General features: G+C 42.4%; 1 protein-coding gene across 1 annotated transcript in view; it reads right to left on the bottom strand.

The window, feature by feature from the left end:
* The window catches only part of CPPED1 (calcineurin like phosphoesterase domain containing 1), a 42,924-nt gene that overhangs the window by 13,238 nt on the left and 8,310 nt on the right, over positions 1-21,376 (bottom strand). The window contains exons 2-3 of the mRNA XM_065644871.1: positions 18,462-18,680; positions 1,967-2,389 (exon numbers count right to left, since the gene is read on the bottom strand). Coding sequence (XP_065500943.1) covers positions 1,967-2,389; positions 18,462-18,680 — 642 coding nt within the window. The remainder of the gene's footprint in view (positions 1-1,966; positions 2,390-18,461; positions 18,681-21,376) is intronic.

The raw sequence follows: 21,376 nt of genomic DNA, 5'->3' as shown, positions 1-21,376 counted from the left end.
TCACAATAAAAAAAAACCCCGACAAATGCAAAGCAGATATTCTGTGTTTTAATCCTCCAAGAATGTACGAAGTGAACTGGGGAAAACCACTTTCATGTCTGATGATATGGATTATTCTTTGGCAGAGAGTCAGCAAATAACCAGTGTGGTTGCGTATCCGTGCACCATCCTGCCCTGATAAGCGCCTGTCGGCAATCCCCCGATAACATTCTGTGGTCTTACAAAGACCGTTCTGCCACTGAATAATCAAATGGAAATGGAGCGCACCCGTTACTAAGGAAACTTGGAGCCAACTTTTGATTCAGCTCATTTTTCTCAGCCGTCAGAGTTACACTGAACGGCTTGCTCTCCGTGTTCCCTTAATTATCAAAATGTTTGATTATTGGATTGTGAATATTACCTACTGGCTCATTTAGTCATTGTATGAAATAGCGAGCAAAAGATGACTGTTTAAACGTATTCATGAAGGAACCAAACGACGTGTTATTTCGGGAGGATTTTTAGGGATGGGAATGTGGGACACACAGAAATGAAAAGAGTTTGGGTATTTCTTCTGTAGAGTTGTCTTGCGCTGCTGGCTTCCCATTCTCTCTTCCTTTCCCATCATTTGAAGCCTGCCCAACTTTTGGTTAAGCTTCTGGATACACAGGAGAATCAGCTGGAAATAGCCCTCTAAGAAATGTGACCGTGCAACAACGATAAATGTTACACTGATAACATTTTGCATCATTTCTTTTACCTCTTGATTAATTGTATTCCCAGTACAGCGTTCCCAAATGTTAGTAAAGCAGCCGGATGACGGAAAACTCCAGCACGGAGGGGCTCTGGTTTCCACACAAACGCTCGCGTCCCAGGACGCAGCCGCGCGGCACACGCTGCTGCTCGCCAGGGAACCAGCACAGGTTTGCACCCAGGCCCCGAGCAGCCCAGCTTTCCAACGGCAACGCCTGCCACCACATTAACGCCGGCACAAACATTTTAAAAGATATTTTGAGGTATTCTCAGTGCGTCCCCTTAAAGGCAAGGAAAAAACGCAACTTTTAAATCTTGATATTCTGCACATATGTCATCCCCTGGAGAGCCCTCAGACTGCTGTGAATTTTGGCCCCGCTGATTGGAAATAGCAGGAGATTCAGAGCTTGGAAATTAGGCTGCTTTTGGATGAGCCCAGGCTTAACGATTAGGAACCGGATCATCACCGGCTTGCATTGTTCAGTCATCCAAATTTCTTACAGATGCAGAGACAATGGCAGAGCGGTGTGGGGGTGGCAGGAGGTCTGGAGGGACGAGCCCACCCCAGGAACGTGAAGGCAAATCCCAGGGAACACGGGGAATCCTGCCCCCATCTCCATGGCATTCAAGTTTCATCACACCGAGCTACAGGACTGGGTACAATACACTTGTTTAATGCATGTTCCCTCTGCTTTTCGTCCCAGAAACGGCCATTATTAGTAACAGATATGCAAAGGATTGATCTTAACAGAGCAAGACTTTTTAACACTGAATAAATCTGGAGTACATTACACTCTTGGTTTAAAATTGGCTCAGCGTGGGAGAAAACAACCTCCAAGGTAATTCTGAATTTTGTTTCCATGTTTTATGTAAAACATAAATACTGTATTTTTCTCCTATGGCATTACCTGATCTTCCACACCTTAGGCAGCAAAAGCTCCGGTTATTTTACATCTGTCGGTACTTGCAAAAGGGAATCCTTCACATTTATTTTAAAGAATTTTGCACTTTTAGTTTTTTACTTTTCACTCAAAGTTTTACATTTCGTTTGGTAAATTTTAAAAGTGATTAGATATAGTTGATGATTTTGACCTACTGGGAAGAATGATGCTTATAAGCAGTATCTAAAATTCCTTGAAAACAGTACCATTAAAGTTAAATGTATCTTGTCTGGCAGCATAGCCATTAGCAATATGAAACAAAAATTCAGAAGTAGGAAAATCTGAGAAAATACCTGCTTTATGAAACTTCTCCATTATCTCTTGACGAACTGATTTTTCCAAGTTGAAATAATCATGGTCTTCATCAGGTTTTCTCAGAAACAGAGGGATGTGCTGAAACACTATAATGTGCTTGCATTTGTGTTTTTCAGCCACAGCCAGTTGCTCCTCGAGCCACAAATCCTGGGCTTGCCTTAACTCGGGGCATTTGGAAGAATCGAAGTATAACTGAGAATTCAGCACGAGAAAGCAAACACCTCCCACCCAAAAGCTGAAGTAATCATCTCCCCAGTTCTCGCAATAATTCTCGATCGTTTCTCGGGTTGGAGTATTGCCGATATCATGATTTCCGCTGACGAATACCAGTGGGATGTCCTGGTCAGTGTTCTTCAGAACATTCTTTAAATCTCGCTCTTGGTCCTTTTTCCATCGAGTTCCTATAGAAACAAAGAAACAAACACATTTTAGTGTTTATGCTAACTTTTTCTACCCCCGTTGTTAGCTTTTGTTTATGGAAATATGCACAGTAAGAAAATACTCGTTATTAGATGTGATCGGGATAATAGGTGGGGATCTAGAATACATCTCCATTTAAATAGTGTGTCCAGTCCACCCTTTCCCCTCCTTACCCAGTACTTGGCCATTTTCACTCATTTCCTTAAGCCGGGCTCCGGGTCAGAAACAAAAGATAACACAGCAGTAGGTGACAGAACCGACAGCGTTTTGCACCAGAAAATTTAGCAGCCTGATTCTTTTCATCTATAGACTGACGATCTGGCGAAAAAATGCAGCAAACATGAGGTGTAACAGCTTCACACGGGTTAAAACCGGGTCAGCTTCTGGTTTATGTTTTATGGCTGTGCAAAGGAATTAAGCTTGGTGGTGGTGGTTCTTTCATTACAAGAACTACTTGAACAGCAAAAATCTAATTATTGCCTTGTGGCGGCTTGTTTATATGATGAGCCTGTTTTAATAATGAGCATGGCGTTAATTGCAAAGAAAGGTAATTGCGTACTTTGCTAGTTTTTCCCTGCATGTCGGTTTTTATATTCAGGTGCATGCCCAGACAGTTACTCTTCTGGTTGTCAGAAATTTGTCCTAGTCTAGGAAGGCTGATCTACTTGCTAGATTAATTTACAATCCCTGAAAAAAAAAATGAGAAAGGATTTTTTTTCAAAAGCAGTCGTTTAATGATCACAGAGATTTTTTTTAAAGTTCTCTAAAAAGTAACCTTTAATCAGAGGCCATTGATATGTTTCTTATTCATGAATTAAACTGAACATTTTAAAGTTGTATTTTGTCCTGCAATACGTAACATCTATCTAACATGGGTCCATTTTACAAATAACAACCACATTTTCGAACGAAGAGGTTGTAACAGGATTTTTACAAGAACTCTGACATCAGATTTATAACATTCACTTCCATACAGGAGATCTCTGCAAATCAATAATGCATTTTTAAATAGGGTTCTATTTTTGTAACTATGCCTATATATTATACATAGGAATGTTTTAGAATGGCTCCTGTAATGTAACTATGAGATAAAAGATTTTTTTCTCCATGTTTCTTGAAAATACTTAAGTTGACTAACACTGACCCTTAGTAATGATGAGTAGCGAAGATTTCAATTCCTTTTCCGCACCCTATAGGTCCGGGCTTAAATACAACATTATCACTGTCACCAGAATTCTACGGCTATAGAAAAACGCTGGGAGAAAACCATTAATACGGTGTCTAAATCATGTCGACATGCACAGACGGCTGCGAGAGTTGCCACGTGCTACAGAAGGTCGCGCTCCCCAGCCCCGCGTTTCCCGGCCGGCCAGCCGGGGGAAGGCTCTGTTACCATTAACGCATCACACCGTGCTCATCTCCTTGGGAAATGCAGCTAACAGTTTCTGAGCATAAAGACATTTCTGCGTAAGTTACAGGAATAATTTGTAGAATTACGTATACCTCTTCCCAGTGGTGAAATTCGAGCTCCAGAGACTAACACTTAGATTAGATTTGTCGACAGCAGGGCACCGGTTCCCTCATCTAATGCAATATTATTTCTATAGCAACAGCGAGACATTTTCAGTGTTTCATTGCAGAAAACAGATTGCTCAAAATGGAAAACAAGGCCTCTGCCCAAAGAGCCTAGGAAATCATTCTAAGTAAAGATTATTTTAGGACAATTGTATCTTGGCTTGACCTTTTCTTGGCAGAAGGTCGAAACAACTTCCAAAGTAGAGAAATCCATGAAAATAAAGTGGGAATAGGCAGATTAATGTCTGTGTGCCCCAGCAGCACCCACGGCCCTGCGGTGCCCCCAGACACCCCCCTGCAGCTTCACCTCAGGAAAATAACAGATAAAATAGACCAAGGAGATAAAGCGATAGAGAAAAGCAGGAGGCCACTAGAAAACTGCAGTGGTCACCGCAATAGCATAAAAAAAAAAATATCCCCTTTAATCTCTACCAGGCAGAGAGCTAGCTGTAATATTTAATCACTCACATTAGTACGAAGGACATTTTTATTTGGTGACATGGATTTCTTTAGCTTAGATAGAGGTTTCTTGTAGGTGAATAGGAAAAGAATATAATGCCAAGAGGCAATGTAAAAAAATAATTTGGGAAGAGTCAGGGCAGATGTAGCGGAAATTAATTTCTATTCTGTTTACCCTGGCATCATGTGCGGTGACTTTTTTAAAGCCCACGGTACAATATTCTGTCTTTCTGTTACATTCCGTAAATGCGGTCTTGCCTTGAGATAAATGGCCTCACAAATTAACAGCCCATAAGGGGCAGTTTGGCTTTTATGAAAAGCAGGAAAGAGAGAAGTGTTGCTGGTGCGATCGCCCCCCATGTTCTGCAGCTTCCCCGTCCGTCCGTCGGTTTTTGAAAGCTGAGCGACGTTGAGGGAGCACAACGCTGCGATGGCAGCGCCTCTGCCGCACGTTGCGCCGCTGTTTGCCTGAACACTCGCGCTGTTCCTCCCTGCATTGCTTGGAGCAGCTCGGACAACCTGCCTTCAGTCACTGAAAGAGCACATTTCAAGAAACTACTTTTAAAGCGTTTTTTTGCTGGAGCTGGCTTCAGTCAGCAGAAGTAGAATTCACGATTATTCTGCCAAAGAAAGAATCCTTTTGCTGCTAATCCACAGTCGCAGTTTACTTTGGGATTCCACAGAACAGAGCGAGGTGTTGGGTTTGGTTTTTTTTAATGCACCAGCTAGAAAAACAACCGTTTACCCCCAAACCGTATTCTCTGTAATTGCCAATGGCAATTTTTGCATCCGAGGCAACTCTTCACCTACAGTGACCTCCACCAGCACTGGAACATTTCCCCCAAAGTATCGCAAATGACAGGTTAGCAATCAATTAACAATAGCACCTACTGTTCTCCTGCTATTAGGTGCAGGGGGTTACAATGGCATTCCAGGTGGTGTCCCAGGCAATCCAGCCGCTTTCAACAATCAAAGCGACTGGTCAGAAATTCACATTGAAAAAGCCCGTCAGAGGTCAATCACTCAGCAAAGACGGAGCCCGAGCGTTTCCCTGCACTTCTAAATCCCTCAGTCTCAGTATTTCAACCCATCTTAAATGTGTCTCAAACTTAAGCGGAGTTGCAAACACAATTTTTGAAGGAAATCGCAAATTTTCAGTTTGAAAAAGAAGAAAGTTGAAAAGAAAATGATTTAAATACGAGCTATTATGTGATCACCACTCTTGAAAAGCCTTGATATAACAACTGGAATCTGCCTAGCAATTAACCCAAGAGACTGATTATCAAAGAACAGGTAGGAGCTGAGTTGTAGAATGTAATACTATACAAAATATCACATAGAAATAGTAACTAAATCTGATAAAAGCAAAATAAAAAATGTCATAACACCACAAATGAAAATCGAATTTATAAAAAAATCGGGCCCATTCCTTCTGTAATTTATTATGATATTACGAGAATTACTCTGACATCCAAAGACAAGTAATTCTTGTTGGAAGCAATCACGATTGTTATAAATAAAAGACAGATTGGTGTAATGCCTTACAGTGCATTACAATTGCTTTAATCGAAGAGTCTAATGATTTTGTGCTCTTTCCTGTTCTTGAGATGTTTGGGCTTTGTGTTTGGTTTTTGTGTGTTTGTGGGGTCTCCTCTCCCCCCCCCTTTTTTTTTTTTTCCTTTTCTTTTCATGACTGAAAAGATCTGTCAGGCCGCCCGGTCCAGTCTTACTAACTCCTGTTAGTCTGTGCTCTTTGCTAGTTCTGGTTTTAAAGTCTCCCCTGTAGCACCTGCCATAATGAAGTCATTCAGCGCATGGTGTCGTTCCAAATTATTGCACGCACAAATAAGCTGATCAATGTGAATAAACCCGGTATGGTCATGCTCCGAAACAGGTTTTTCTGTCAGTCCGTGCTGTAATGAAATGTCTCCTCTCTCTTGTTACGGCATATATGTTTCTAACATCCAAACAGCCTGAAAACAATTTTATGATGTGCAAATAATGATGACACAGTTTAAAATAGTGTAAATATGACTGTATTCACTACTGGACAAACTGACTACTCAGTCCTTCGGTGCATTAGAAACAAGTAATAATCCGAGACGCAGAAAGTGATCACACTGAAGAATTTTCCTGCATGAAAACGCAAATTAAATCTAGAACTCTGGGCATTGAAACAAGAAGACAATTTAACTCCGGCTTCAGCTAATAATGAAGAATTATTACATTAAAGCAATGACAAACCCCCCAAAGCGAACAGGGCCGCCTGTTAGGGGCTCAGCTGCTCCCAAATGCCGACGTTCTTCTGAGGTGCCCGCTTGACAGCCTGGTTTGCGGCGTTTACTGTTCCAGCTCTGCCGTGCAAATGAGAACGATGCTTCACTTCAGCACAACTCTGCCCTTCTTAGCCCTGCGCGTGCCCGGGCTGTCGCCCCCGGCTCAGCCCCCGCTGGCCCCGGCTCCGTTCTGATGGTGGTTAGTAGGTCGAGATGGGTGGTTAGTAGGTCCAGAGAGGTTCTCCTTCCCCTCTGCTCTGCCCTGGTGAGACCTCATCTGGAATATCGTGTCCAGTTCTGGGCCCCTCAGTTCCAGAAGGACAGGGAACTGCTGGAGAGAGTCCAGCGCAGGGCCACAAAGATGATGAAGGGAGTGGAGCATCTCCCTTATGAGGAAAGGCTGAGGAGCTGGGTCTCTTTAGCTTGGAGAAGAGGAGACTGAGGGGTGACCTCATCAATGTTTATAAATATATAAAGGGTGGGTGTCACAAGGATGGAGCCAGGCTCTTGGTGACAACCAACAGTAAGACAAGGGGTAATGGGTTCAAGCTGGAACACAAGAGGTTCCACTTAAATTTGAGAAGAAACTTCTTCTCAGTCAGGGTGACGGAACACTGGAACAGGCTGCCCAGGGAGGTTGTGGATTCTCCTTCTCTGGAGACATTCAAAACCCGCCTGGACGCCTTCCCGTGTAACCTCACCTGGGTGTTCCTGCCCTGGCAGGGGGATTGGACTAGATGATCTTTCGAGGTCCCTTCCAATCCCTAACATTCTGTGATTCTGTGATTCTGTGAAACCGCCGCCAGCAGGAAAACAGACCGCAATATTACAGTTCTAACAGCAGCAAGATTAACAAAAAGAAGCTGAAGGTACAAAAGTCTTGTTTCCGATAACTGTTCATTTTTCAGAGACAGAGCAAGATTTGAATGTTTCATGCCTTCTTCAACTACTGCGAGAACGTTACAGCTTTTGGAAGCCTCCATCGTATTTACAGTTCCGTATTAAGTACTTATTACTGCATGACTAATATCTCCTTGAAACACTTGTCCCTTAAGTCTGATGAAATTGTCCTGTTAAACTGAGAAATAGTCAAGTAAGTGGGTACAATTGCTTAAAAAGAGCTGTACTTTTCCTGGTGTCCAAGGCATCGCCTCCCCTGACCAAGCCACCTTTGCTATCAGAACGAGGACAGAACAGACAGTGAATATCAGCCATGGTCAGCGGTTCAGACAAACCACTTCACGAAGGATCTTGGCCACTTGTGCCTGGGACAGCCGGACACGGCGGAGCCGCCTGGGACAGCGGGACTGACTGACGGCGGGACTGACTGACGGCGGGACACGGAGCCACGCGGATGGAGCTCAAACTGCACAGCCTGGCTTTTGTTACTCAGCCAAGCAGCCACTGCAAGCGGCAAAAGAGAGCAAACATAGTACAGGTGACATCCTTACCGTCATTTTTAAAGCCGGAACCATCTTTTAAGACACTGGTTTTTAACCTGCTTGTTATACAGACAAACATCAGCATTAATGCTCTTGCCTTCTAGGTGTGAAAGGATTTTTTTTTTATTTTAAGAACTATGGTATTTTTAGTTAAAACTAAAACTTTACAAAATATCTCCTTATACACATGCTACCTCTAAGGACTAGGAGAGCAGCTTAATTTTGTCTGGCTAGTTTTTTTAAAATTAACGGTCCTTTGTTTTAGCAAAACGAGTTATTTAATGGTAGTTTAAAAGCAATAATAAAAGCAGTTCGCGGCCAGATTTACTGTGGTAAAATCGCTTCTTGAGAAAGATATCAAGAATTCTTAGGCATTTTTTCCTTTGCAGAGCATCTTACTAATTCACTGTATATAACATTAAGAACTTGTATAGGACCTGACATTTATCTGTAATTTATTCACTTCACAAATGTATAAACGGCAGCTTGTGCGTTTGCATGCAGATTTCAGCATTACATTCGTATCCCATCTTGTGTGCAAACCCCACCAGCAGCAAATCTCCAAATCTCCCACCAGCTCCGTTACTGAGATGTGAACAGCTCGTTCAGATCTGCTGCACTCAAGTCCAAGCACAGCGCTCTGTTGGTGCGTTAAACATCCGTGAAATATTTGCGAAGAAGCCAGAACATAAACGTGCAAATGACTCTGGACTTTATCAAATATAATGAGTTGTGAAACTCAATATTATCTCAATGTTCTTTTTTTAGTGGCTCCAAAACCAGCTGACGGGTAGGACGCACCAACTTCAGCTCCTACTGAAACCAGCTGCTCACTGACCCTTCCTGGGCAAGCCCAAGACTTTTTTAAGTAAGAGAATTCAGAACATTTACAACAGGTTTTAATAACGCTTTGACTAGGAACATTCGCTATGGTATGTGCTTTTCCCTTGATTTAGAAAACCAAACAAGTTAAAGAGTTTTCTCAGAGTTACCCTGTAAGACAGATGTTTGCAATTATGTGCTGCAGTTTACACTTTAAGACTTAGTATCTATAAAAATTACACTTTTGGAGGAAGTTGTATTAAAGCACTCAATATTTAACAGAAACAAGAGACAGAAATATTCTGGACTGCGGCAGTTGCACATCAAATCTGGGCATGGGAAAGAGGCTGAAGATAATCCAGTTAGTAATTCTCTCAGGAGAGATGCCGCCTTCAGATGGTGCAGCGATCATAAACAGAAATGAAGCCACAGCACTGTCTGGACACCAGAACCATCAGCTCTCGTGGTCCTCAGCTCTGAAACCATCTATTCTGAACGTAAATAACTTCTCTCTCCAGCATACGTGTCAGAGCTTATAAGAGGTACTGATTGTACAAAAGCCAGTATGCCCAGCCCGTCGTGTATCCTGACCGTCAAGCAGAAGTCAAACAGAGAGGTGCTGATTTGAAAATCATGCCCCTTAATTGCTGTCTCAATATGAACTCACAATCCCAATACTTGGCACCTGCTTTTAAAAATCCTGGTGCATATCATCACCTGTATTGTTATATGAAAAAACCCTGTTTGCATGGGAGACAGGAGAGTGTACGTAACTTCGAGGAGATGCAGCCAGCAGTTTTGCTTTTCACATAAAGTGCATGGTGTTACCCAAAATTGTAATGAGTCGAATTGAGCCGATATGCTTCACTGAGGCTTTCTGGAGGAGCCGGGGGTTAGCGAAACGTGCAGAATTTCGGGGGGAAACCCCAGCCAGCAGAGCTGCGCACACAGCGAGCAGCGCAGCCCTGCAGAGCCGCTGCCCGCGGAGCAGGTCCAGGCAGAGCACGACACCCCGGGGACCCCCTGGGGACCCCCCGGGGACCCCCACGTCCCAGCCGGGCAGGGCCCGGGACACTGGAAGCAGAGAGAGCAGAAAAGGGAGGGCGAACGTGGAGGGATGCTGAAGCACCTTCGGCAATCTCACAGTGATTCCGTGACGGTGACGATTCGCTCCCACATTCATGGTCTTTTCACAGGATACCAGACTCTCCGGGTGGCCCGTACCTTTGCACCCCTCCCCGCAGACGGTGCTCCCGGGCATGGCTCTTCCTCACCGCAGCAGGTGCCCTGCCCTGCTGCTCGGCTGCTTTTTCCCCCGTTACGCTCCAAGCGGACTTTTTCCAGCTCTCAAAGCCGCGCTGCCTCAGTAACCAGTAACCATCAATGAGCTGCTCACAGTTCGGAGACCTCTGTTCTCAGCTTGTCTCTCTTGTCACAGCCTTTCCTGTTGCAACCGATCGCAGTAACCACGCAACCCCGGCCCCAAGCGCCAGTTCACCCGGCGAGCTCCAGTCACCGGCTGTCACAGCGCAGGGGGCCGGGACTGCACCGTGCAAAGTCACCCCCAGCACCAGCGTCGCCGGAGCGCGGGCAGCGGTGCCAGCGCCGTCCTGACCCTGCTCCTGGGCAGCACCGGCACTCCCAGGGTAAGCAACATCCTCTTTAAAAACATGGGAGGTCTTGAGCAACAGGAAAGAATCATCTGGCATTCCCGAAGGATCAGGGGTTTGCCATGGGTTTAAATTGATACCGGCCGATTTACACCTTTAAGTGGCTGTAATGCACCTATGGAACAGGCTGTGGAAAACTGAATGTACATGAACCATCTCTCTGCAGCGGCTCAGTGCACATCACAACTCGCTTTCTCCATCAAGATCAGCAGGCATTTGTTCCCTCCTGTTGAGTCCCTAAAGTTATATTACAAATACAAGACTAAGTATCTTTTACCTTGCCTCAGCAGATGGAACTCTGTTGGATTAAACAGCAGTTGTTGCTACACTGCTATTGTTTTTAGCACATTTAAATTTTACAGACAGATGTGGAAAAAAGATATGTAGCTGCCTCAACTGCAATGGGGATGTTCAACAATCTCCTTCAGCTGCAGCCCAAGCCATCCAGCTCCACAGGTGCCTCTGTTTTCTGTCTGGAAGTTCTGGCACTTTTTGTTGTGCTCACAGCCTGGAACATACATTAGACAGCACAGTAAAAAAATGAAAATATGTAACAGACACAATCCTGGAAGATCTTCGTCCAACTACAGCCCAAAGAGAGCAAGAGACACAGCAAGCACATCAAGGAGCAGTAAGTAACTAGTTTGTGTCTACGGGGAAAAAAAAAATAAAATGCCATTTTTACTGCAGTGTACCATATTAATAACACTGAAAGATATGAAATGCATTTCTGCATATAAGTGAATGGAAGAACACAAGCAAAAAAAAAATATTTCTATGAAAACAAGATCAATGCTCATTCTAGCAAGCAGACAACCATTAAATGTATACAGCAAGCTTGTCTAACACTAAGGAAACATTTTCAATAATAGAATACAAGTAGTCAATGAGACTTTGTCTTTAGCCTGGATACAAGATTCATATTTCGATCACGTACATTCTACAAAGCTACTGTCCTTCCTCACAGATCCCTTTACTACAGTGTTGCAACCACTTGAAATAACACTGAGTATCCTGGAAGGCCCACAAGTATTTCCAGTTTTCTGGACAGAAGGAAAAGCCGCTGTGAGCACAGTGCATATCAGTTATATCTAATGCATTAAATCGAGCCAGGGGGAATGCAGCATGTGTAATTCGAGCTAAGAAAGAGAAGTCTTTTAAAAATAAAAAAAGACTAAAAGTGTCCAAAATGAGTAAGACCACTTACAATACTTTATCAGCTATAAAAGGAATAAAAATCTAGCAAAAAAGCCCCACAACGCCAGACCTTGGAATGAAAAAAAAAGCTTGAATAGGCACAACTGCTTATCTCGCTGTGATCAATCTAGAAAGCAAGAGGGACAACTGCTTCTGAAGCAAATGAAATTGGAGTATAGGCAGATTAATTAAAACAGAAGTACCATCATAATTAATTCAGTGGGCATGCAGAAGAGCGGACAACAGAATTCTCCTATTGGAATTCAGTTTATTTCAAACACAATGGCTTTGTCGCCTGCCATCCCTTACATAGCTGTCTAGATTGATTTGTTCTTTCCAAATGGATATTTAAAAAAAAACCCAAAAGCTGGATGCTTCGGAGAAAAGACCTTTGCAATAGCAGATGCAAGTGACGGGGCATCCTCCTCCTCGCCAGCGCTCCGCCAAACAAAGGGATTCTGGAGCAGAGCACGATCCGCACGCTCTGACCCGCCGGGTGCTATTTCCACTCACCTCAGCAGAGCTAAACATTCCCTCATCAGAATTAACTTTGTGTTATAACAGCTTGGAAGCCTTTAATTAAGCAGTTTAATAATATCAAACAAAGGTAGAAGAAAAAAAAAAAAAAAAGAAAAGAAAAAAAATTCACCACTTTCACCTAATTGACGGAAAAGGCTGATGTCAGATTATTTGGCGCTGAACGACCCGGGCAGGAAATGTGTATATTAGAGATTATGCTCGCATCTAACTAAAGGAATTAGTATAAGTATTCACAGGGTACTTCAAATGCCATAATACTCAGTTCTAGTGATTTTGTTTTCTTCTAATTAACATACACACACAAATGAACCTCAAACTACAAGCATAACCATTACTTGCTCACTGATCCGTTATTACACTGCTAACAGATCAAGCTTAATCAAGTTCTATCAGTTTTTTCGATTATACACATTATTAGCCAAGTCTCGTTTCATTTAGTCTCTAAACAGCTACATTTTATTACAGTCAGAGCTGAGTGAAGTTTGCAGGAGACTTGCTGTCTTGTTCTTTCACCCATGTAGGCAGAGCAATTAATGGAAAATAATTAAACACCTGGTCTAAAGCTACATCACATAACGGACTTTGCTGGCTACAACTCATGTCTATCAAGTTGCCGACAGCAACAGTATCATTACAAAAAGGCGGTTTAAGCAATTTCCTCCAAAGGAATTCAGCCACTTAAAAATAGCTGCTGGATTCTCGGCTTCCCAAGCCCGTGTTTCTCCAGCGGGGTGACCTTGGCTGCAAGCTGCCGAATCCTCTGCTGGTGCAACGAAACGTGCTGAAATGCAGCAGCTGCTTCCTGGGCACAGCCCTGCACTCCGGGTTCGGGATGAAGAAGGGACCACAATGCTTCGTGTTAAACTGAAACGGGAAAGACAGGCCAGAAGGAAGGCGGGGAGTTTGCCCTCGCTGCACGGAGGGAGCTGTTCTGTGGAACAGACACCAGGTTGGTTGAGCCCCCGGGCTGGGATCAGAGCAAAGGTCAGCCCCTAGAGTGGGGTTTTGCTACGCGCCACCCAAAAGGGGCAAAGAACTCGATCAAGTCTTCTCTAAACAACTCGAAAAAGTCTCCAGATCACAGACCCTGGCTCTTACGGCTCAACCAGGCTCCCCAACAGCTGCCGACAGCAACCCCGGAGCGAGGCCGGGACTCGCTCTGCACGGACGGGATCGGCGGGTCCTGCTGCTCCCCGGGGCCGTGTCCAGCCCCGGCAGCCGCCGCTGCAGCGGCCCCCGGAGCAGAGCTCAGCGCCCCCGGGACGGCAGCAGCGGATCTGGGGCTCGGGACAGCGGATCTGGGGCTCGGGACAGCGGATCTGGGGGAGGCAGCTCTGAAAGGCAAAAGAGTTTGAGAGTTGACGTGTCGTCTTAATACAAGAACGACACTCCTCTTAATACAAGAATGGTCTTTAAAAGTAGACTATGAGGAGAACGACTTGGCTGAACGGGGAACTCATGCCTGAGTACCAGTGGAAAAAGGATGTAAAAGAGAGATGGAAGCAAAGATGGACTTGAGTAATACTGGAAAACCAGCTGGGCATGCAGGGCTGGTGTCGGCAAGACCAAAGTTCACCAAGGGCTGACACAAGCAAGGGGCATGATCGGCAGCAAAGGCTTCTACCACTTCAGCAATAAGCAATAATAAACTAAGAAACTACAGGCCCAGCGCTGGGCGGGACGGTGAAAAGTGGCAGGTACCCGGTGCTGCTTTTGCCATACTGAGTTATGATACACTAACTTAACGTATACAAATAAGTCTTTCATCCTCATGGGGTATCCAGGTGTAAGTATTTAGTTCGTATAAATTACTGCCAGTAACACCGTTGCACTATATGGTACCGCTTAACATTCTTCATTATGCACCACAATATTAGCGTTACCAGGAATAGATATCCTATTCTTGATTATGTAATCAAGAAAAACTTCTGAAAATAATATTCAGAGTACAAACTACTTTTAATCAGCAGCTAAATACCAAGATACTGGCGCTGATTACTTTGTTGCTCTAATGACATCTGTAATGGATTCCAAGTGCTGGGCCTGATTGCTTCCCAGCTGATCAGGATTCTGCTCATCACTTCTAGCTGCTGAAATTCTGACATTTCTTGGAGTTCCTTTGCAAAAGGTTTCAACATTGCTTCAGCTAAACGGCTCCAGCACTTGCTTTAAAACAGTCATCGTAAACTTCACGCTTAGTACTCCGGAATAAAATGATTTAAGAGAAGAGAGGAAGATCTGGGAGCTTTCTTCCTCCCCCTTTTTATTGACAGGCATTGATTATAAAGCAGTGTAATCCAAATAACTTAAGAGACATTGGCCAGAGGACTGTAAAATGTAGCTGACCTTTAGCTGATCACAGCTTCCCTCAGTAACCACGCTACAACACAACTGTGCTATACTTTGATTAACACAGATGTTTTCAGTTTTAATATAGCTGATATACACAAATGATTTAAAAGGCGCTGTGAGACATCAGATAAGATACATGCACCAGCCAAATTCACAATGATATATCAATGTCTTGTCTCATGCCATTCCTGATTTTTGCCTACTGAAAAAATGAATTTTTAATATTTCGTTTTATTGAACTAACGTGAGAAGGGAACTGACATAGCAATTATTCTTGGAGAGACTCCTCAATGGAGAAGCATGAAGTGACTGCAGCAGCACTGACTGTAGACATGCATTATGTGGGTCTGAGCATCCTTGCTAGAACAGTGAAAATACTTAAATTACTCCGGGAAAAGAAATATTGCTACTATTCTTCAATTCTGCAGACATTTATACGTTCGAGTTATCTGAAAAGCTATTTGCTATAAAAATTCTTATTCTCTGTTTGCTCTCTTTCATTAATGTAGTATTGCTGAAAGGCTTCTTACAATTTCAAATTTTTGTTGTAAAACCTAATGAAAGTGCTGGCAAATTTCAATGTTATTCTTACGATTCTGAAATGGAACCCTTTCTAAAATGTTTTTAAGAGTTTAAGCAGGTGCTGACAGCTTTTTATCTCACTTGAAGTCAGAATTGCTTAAATGGATTATATAAAGTATGAAATCTCAGGCACGGTATTAGCACTGGAATTAATGGAGAGACTTGGGCCATGCGGCAGCGAAATACAATGGCTCCTGCTTCGTATCCGAGTCACAACTGGTGCAGAAATATGTTGGAGTTCAAACACATCCCCATGTAAGAGAAGAAATGTAAGAAATATTCCTCCGTGAGAACGAAGTCACCGCAGTCCCTAGGGTTCAGCATGGAACGTGGCAGAAAACTTGAGAATTTCCAGCACAAGAAGATTTCCATTTTGGTAAAAGAATACGCAACAAATCAGGTCTTACAAGGCAAACATCTTGGCTTCTTAATGCCAGTGTCTTGCCATGTGTCATACAGTAACAGCTATTAACAAGCCAAACCAAAGAAATTGTCAGCAACTATCTTGATAAGACATTTTTAAAAGAGGATGTGAGTTGCCTTGCTTTAAAATATCTTTTCTTTATGTTTTCTTTAACTCTTTTTGTGTTTTGAAGGAAATTCTATTCCAGAAGCTAAGTAAGCAGGAGAAAAATGTAGGAAAAAATATTTGACCAACATATTATCTCATTTCCAAAATACACATTCAGACGGTTTAAAGTGTTGTTTCGAATTCTTTGAGATATAGAGATTTAGCTTTATCGTGTATGCCTTATTTTTCTGTCTCTACATTTCTGTCTCCTTGTCCTTCTAGGCAACTAGTCGGTGTTAATCCACAGGTATCTGCATCACAGGGTGATTCACTTTTATCTCTCATCAGTCTAGACAGAAAGACAAATGGCTGACTGCAAAATTGTACTTACACGTACAATTTCGTTGTTAAATTGTGCTTATTTGTTTACCCACTCACAGCACAGCAAGCCATTTGTATAAATGCAAAGGCAGTAATCAAATAAGTAATTGTTCCAGTTGAATATTTAAAAATTCCTTTTAGCTGTACATTTCCTTAACTATGTTATAGAACTACACGATAACACAGGCTTACAAAGTATTACCATAATTTCAATCAAGAAGAAATTATTAGATTTAAAAGACGGTGGCTCAAGTGAGGTGATCTTACAATCATTTAGGCTAGAAAAGACTCTCAAGATCATCGAGTAATTAACTGCTCTTTGTTGCAATTTCCAAGAAATTGCACTAGGCAGCTTCAAATATTTTACACCACGCAGCACAAATATCACACAAGGTAAGTGATCTCAGCACTACAATCCCGTTCAGTTTCTTTTATGCGTTTGTTAGCAAAATGAATACATGATCATGTTTTGCAGAACTCTTGACGGGTTTGTATTTAAAATACTACCCAAGTCTGAGACACTGGTAAAAGAACAGTAATGACTACAGAGATCCATTACCAGATAAAAAAAATAAAACCTGCCACAGGGAAGACTTATCTATTGTATCTAGCAATTCGGTACCCGGTAGAAGTCAGAAGAATGCTGGCTCTCTGTAGTTCACACTTTGTATCAACAGAAGAGCCTTAGAATAACATTGTTTAAAGCCCATATAGACAAAAGTACTCCGAATTTTACATTGTTTTATGAGTCTCTGAGAAATTCCCAGGTAAAATGAAATTAACTTAGCTTCCTGGATCATTTAAATTTGTGAGCGAGAGATCCATTTCAATAGCATGTAGGACACCTATTATTTGTCCTGAATTGTTTTCCTCTCACAAGGGATACTGAAGATAACATATGTGGAACTAATACTTATTAAAATCTCTGCTATAGGAAGGCCAGATGATTCTTAGGAAGAGATTATTTTATGATTCTGGGTTAAACCTGTACTTCTAAGATTAATGGAAGAACATATATGAATAAAACAACTGCATAATGGCAGACTTCACATAACGATACAGCTACTGAGGTGTTACACAGTAGATCCTATCAAGCTTAAAGCTGTTGGTTTTTTACTCTTTCCCACTCTATCCCTAAAATCACGTTCTGGTCAAAAGAAAGTCTGTAGCCTATAAATGACGGCAATCAATTTGACCCATTAATTTGACAGTTACGGTATTAAAATCCACTTGGGGGGATGCTGAAGGAATCAATGACAGGTCTCTAAGATGCTCAAACCCTTGCTGTGCAAACACGAGTGGGAAGTGCCACCCCAGGCGCAGGGGACGCAGAGCAAAGAGCAGCACCCGGCACCAGGACTCTGCATTTCCAGGCTCAGGTGGGGATCGCTGCAGGGTCAGTGACACGGCCACCGTGTCCCCGGCGTCCCCGACCTGGCCATGTCGTCCCCGACCCGGCGTCCACAGCTCGGCACGGCTGCGAAATACGGCACAGCACGCTCAGACCTGCCTTTCGGACCACTTGTCAACTACTAACATCACGTCTTCCTTCGCATCCAAGAAGAGTTATTTGTCTTCTTAAAGCAGAAGATGTTACCGGTCTGTTTTGAGGTCGTAACTGTCGAACTTTGTACCTCACCTTTCCAGACGGTCTGTCGTTCTTCCTCTGCCTGTGCAGACACACGCTGATCTCAGAGTCCCACAGCAACCGGACAGGCAGCTAAAACTTGAATTTACTGGCTTTTAGCATTTTTATAATTTAAATATTAAGGCAGTCAAATTTATTAAGCATTAGAAAGCCAGAGAACTCTCTGAGCTTCACCCACTTTAGGCAGTCAAAAAGACATAGCTGGTTTTTATTCTTTTCTTGGCATTGTTTTTCCCCCCAATGGCTAGATTCCCCATTTGTCTTCTCAAAGCAATTTGTTTAGAAGAAAGAATTTTACCATGTCTTCTTAGGACTTTCATTTCAAAGGAAATTTCCTCAGGCCCACTGAAAAAAAAGCAACTAACTTACAAAAGTACATCCCTAAAAAGAATGATACAGGAAAGTCAGGTGAAAAAAAATCAGAATAGTCTCAAGAATCATCTAAGCGCACTTTTTTCCCCAAACACCAAAACGGTAGCACATCAAATCCTATAAAAGAATATTGTGAAGTCAAAGAAATTACATTGGCCTTGTTGCCAATCTGAAATATAAAGAAAATTGAGTTGTTATTCCCATTCTACACTTCTAATTGCCTTACCTGGCATGCCATGGACAAGGTCTCCACACAACACAAAGAACTTGGGTTTAGGGTTCAGTTTGTTAATGGCCTGCACTGCCTGCTCTGCTAATTTGATTTCTTCTCCCCATTCATTATCTCCATTGTTAGTGTCTCCAACCGCCCAAGCTTTCATCAGCCCAAACTGAGGATCTGCTCCTTGGATGAAGTAGAAGGGCCCCTTCCATTGGTACTCATCAGCTAAGAAGAAAAAAAAAAAGAGAAAAAACAGAACAGTTAAGCACTACAGAAACTTATAAAGAGAAGGAAAGCTTCCACACATCATGACACTGATTGCTCTTCAGCTCTGTAAGCTGAGGCCGCTTTAATCAAAATGCAGAATTCTGTAGTCATTCCTGTAGGACAAATACAAAAGTACAAAATTTTCTTCCAACGAATAGCTGCAATAAATGCAAGTATATTAATCTAATTATACGGCATGGTAATTACAGACCGACTAGAGGAAGAGTATGTGAAGAATTCGGCAAATAGTGCAGGAAATTACAAGACTACAACAGAGCACAAGTGTATAATGTTAGATTTCAGTTGGTTCTTTTAAGATTCCAATTATTGCTTCTTTAATTAACATGTTAAAACATACACATTTCACATTTTATGGTTCCAATAGACTTCTCCTTAAATTATTAAGGAGTTAAACACTTTTTCTTCTTATACGTTTACAGAGAAGTTGAATGAAGCACATTCTTTGGAGTCAGAGCCAAAGCCACTCGATAGGACCAAACACAAAATCCAGCAACATCAGAACTGGCAGCAACGATGAAAATCCAAATTTAGAACCACCACAACAGCTCCCAAGACCCATGAGAAAAAGGTGACGACTCAGAAACAAACGTCCATCGGCAGAGTCAGTGCAGTCAGAACATACAACAGAATTGGTACAGCTACCGTTTTCTCGTACATTTGTTTCTCTGACACTACAATAACAAGTACCAGAAAAGCAGCGCGATACGTACGACGACAAACACGTTAAGAAAAAAATAATCTCAATGCTGGGCAAAAAAAAAAAAGCAAGAATTGCCTGCAAATTAAAAACAAAAAAAGAGTATCCTGTCTCCTAGACTTATGTGTCAAGTTGGAATTAAAGTACGAACACAAGTACCCTGCACTTTCTCCAGCTGTCTGAATGCATTCATCTGCAAACCCAACATTTCAGTTTGGACAGCTGTATTTGGGTTAATACGTTGAGTGTTATTGGCATTTTATTAAACAGCATTTAAACTGCTAAAAATTGACTACATCAATCTATAACTGAATCTAAAACACACATATATATATATATAAAGCAAATATTTTCAAATTAAAATATAATGCAGAAATATTATGTCAGTCTGATCCGAACCACAATTTGCAACAAAACCAACCTTCCAATAACAGAATATAAGCAAGTGGCACGTCCAGCGCAGGGATTTACTTTTGGTTTTCTTTCAAGTGATCTAGAACTGGAGCTTCTGCCGTCGCAAGAAGCCAGGGGTGGCGGGGGGGGGTGTTTCTTTCAAGGGAGGTTGGAAATCAGAGGTCAGGATTCATCTGTTGCCCCACAGATGTGGGGAGGCTGGCGGGGAGGGATGTGGGCAGCCCCAGGAGCTGCTCCTCATTGTCACCTGTTGCTGTGGCATCACGGCGTTTTCCAAACGCAAGCCTCTGCAGGCTAGCTGAAGTAACATTTAATTTCTGAACAAAATTATTTATAATCTGTTAGCACTGTCAATTCATACCAGCATTGCCGTGTTCTAAATAACAATCATGTATAGAAAGAAGCTTTTATCCATGCATCAGCTTTTAATTCTGAAATGAAATGAACTTTTCCAATTATATAACTTATTCAGAGGAGTGAAATGATCATCTCTCCATGAGTTTGCAGTAGAAGCCTTCTGGAAGCAGCTGAATGACAAAGTAATTTAGGTTTTTATGCGTGGCAGGGCAAAATATGACTGCCGTAAAAAGCAGGTTACACGCTACAAAGGCATTGTTTGTGCAGAGAAATCAACTGATGGCTTTTAGAAGTGGAAAGATACAGAAAAAAACAGTTAAGGAAACCTGCATCAGAAATCCTTTATGATCTACATAGAATAAAACTGAAAAAAAGGAAAACTCTGAAACAGGACCTTGTTTTGGAGGAGTGGCGCAATCCTCAAACTCATTAAATGGGAAACGCGCTCAAATCCTTGAACAACATTGGCAGGATTTTTAACTCCTGCCCCTTTTCCAGCAGCTCAGTGGACAGTATTGATAACGTTGAGCAAAATCTACTTGGTTTGCATTGATTAATCAGAAGCCAGTGTTTTTTTACCATGGTGGCCTAGGTAAAATATAGATGGATTATTTTTTTTTTGCTGCCTTATATTCATGCCAATACAGTAGCTCTCCAGGTTTTAAGTACCTGGGTGTTTCCAAGACTGCACAGATGCTCTGGTTTGAGTGGGTGACGGTCATGGGAGGCAGAGAGAGACACTGAAAGATGCATTTGAGAAGAGAAGTTGAGTCCGCAGACAGAATCGAGAAGTGGCAGAAGAAAAGAGAAGCAGAAGATGCAGGGGTGGAGGTGAAGAAGAGTGGGGAGAAAAGGAAAGAGATAGGAGGTGAAAAGAGAAAGGAACTGAAAGCGATGCAGAGGTATAAGCTATATTCTCCTGTAGGAAAGAAAAAGATAAAATGAAGAAAGCGAAGCAGGGACAACAGAAAAGATCCAGGAATCAAGGCTACATAAGCAACATTTACTTAAAATGTTAGTTTAGTTAACTGGTCTTAGTCAAATAATTCACAACAGCTATTTTGGGGATATTCAACAATTTATCAAATGGTTACAAAAAGTAACAGCAAGGTGAAATATCCATTTTCTACCTTTGCCTTGTTATTTGATCCCTCCAACCAGAAAA

This window comes from Caloenas nicobarica, chromosome 14 (assembly GCF_036013445.1).
Source record: "Caloenas nicobarica isolate bCalNic1 chromosome 14, bCalNic1.hap1, whole genome shotgun sequence".
NCBI classification, from domain to species: Eukaryota; Metazoa; Chordata; class Aves; order Columbiformes; family Columbidae; genus Caloenas; species Caloenas nicobarica.
Note: the sequence above shows the minus strand (reverse complement) of the source record. Positions and strands in the feature narration are given on the sequence as shown.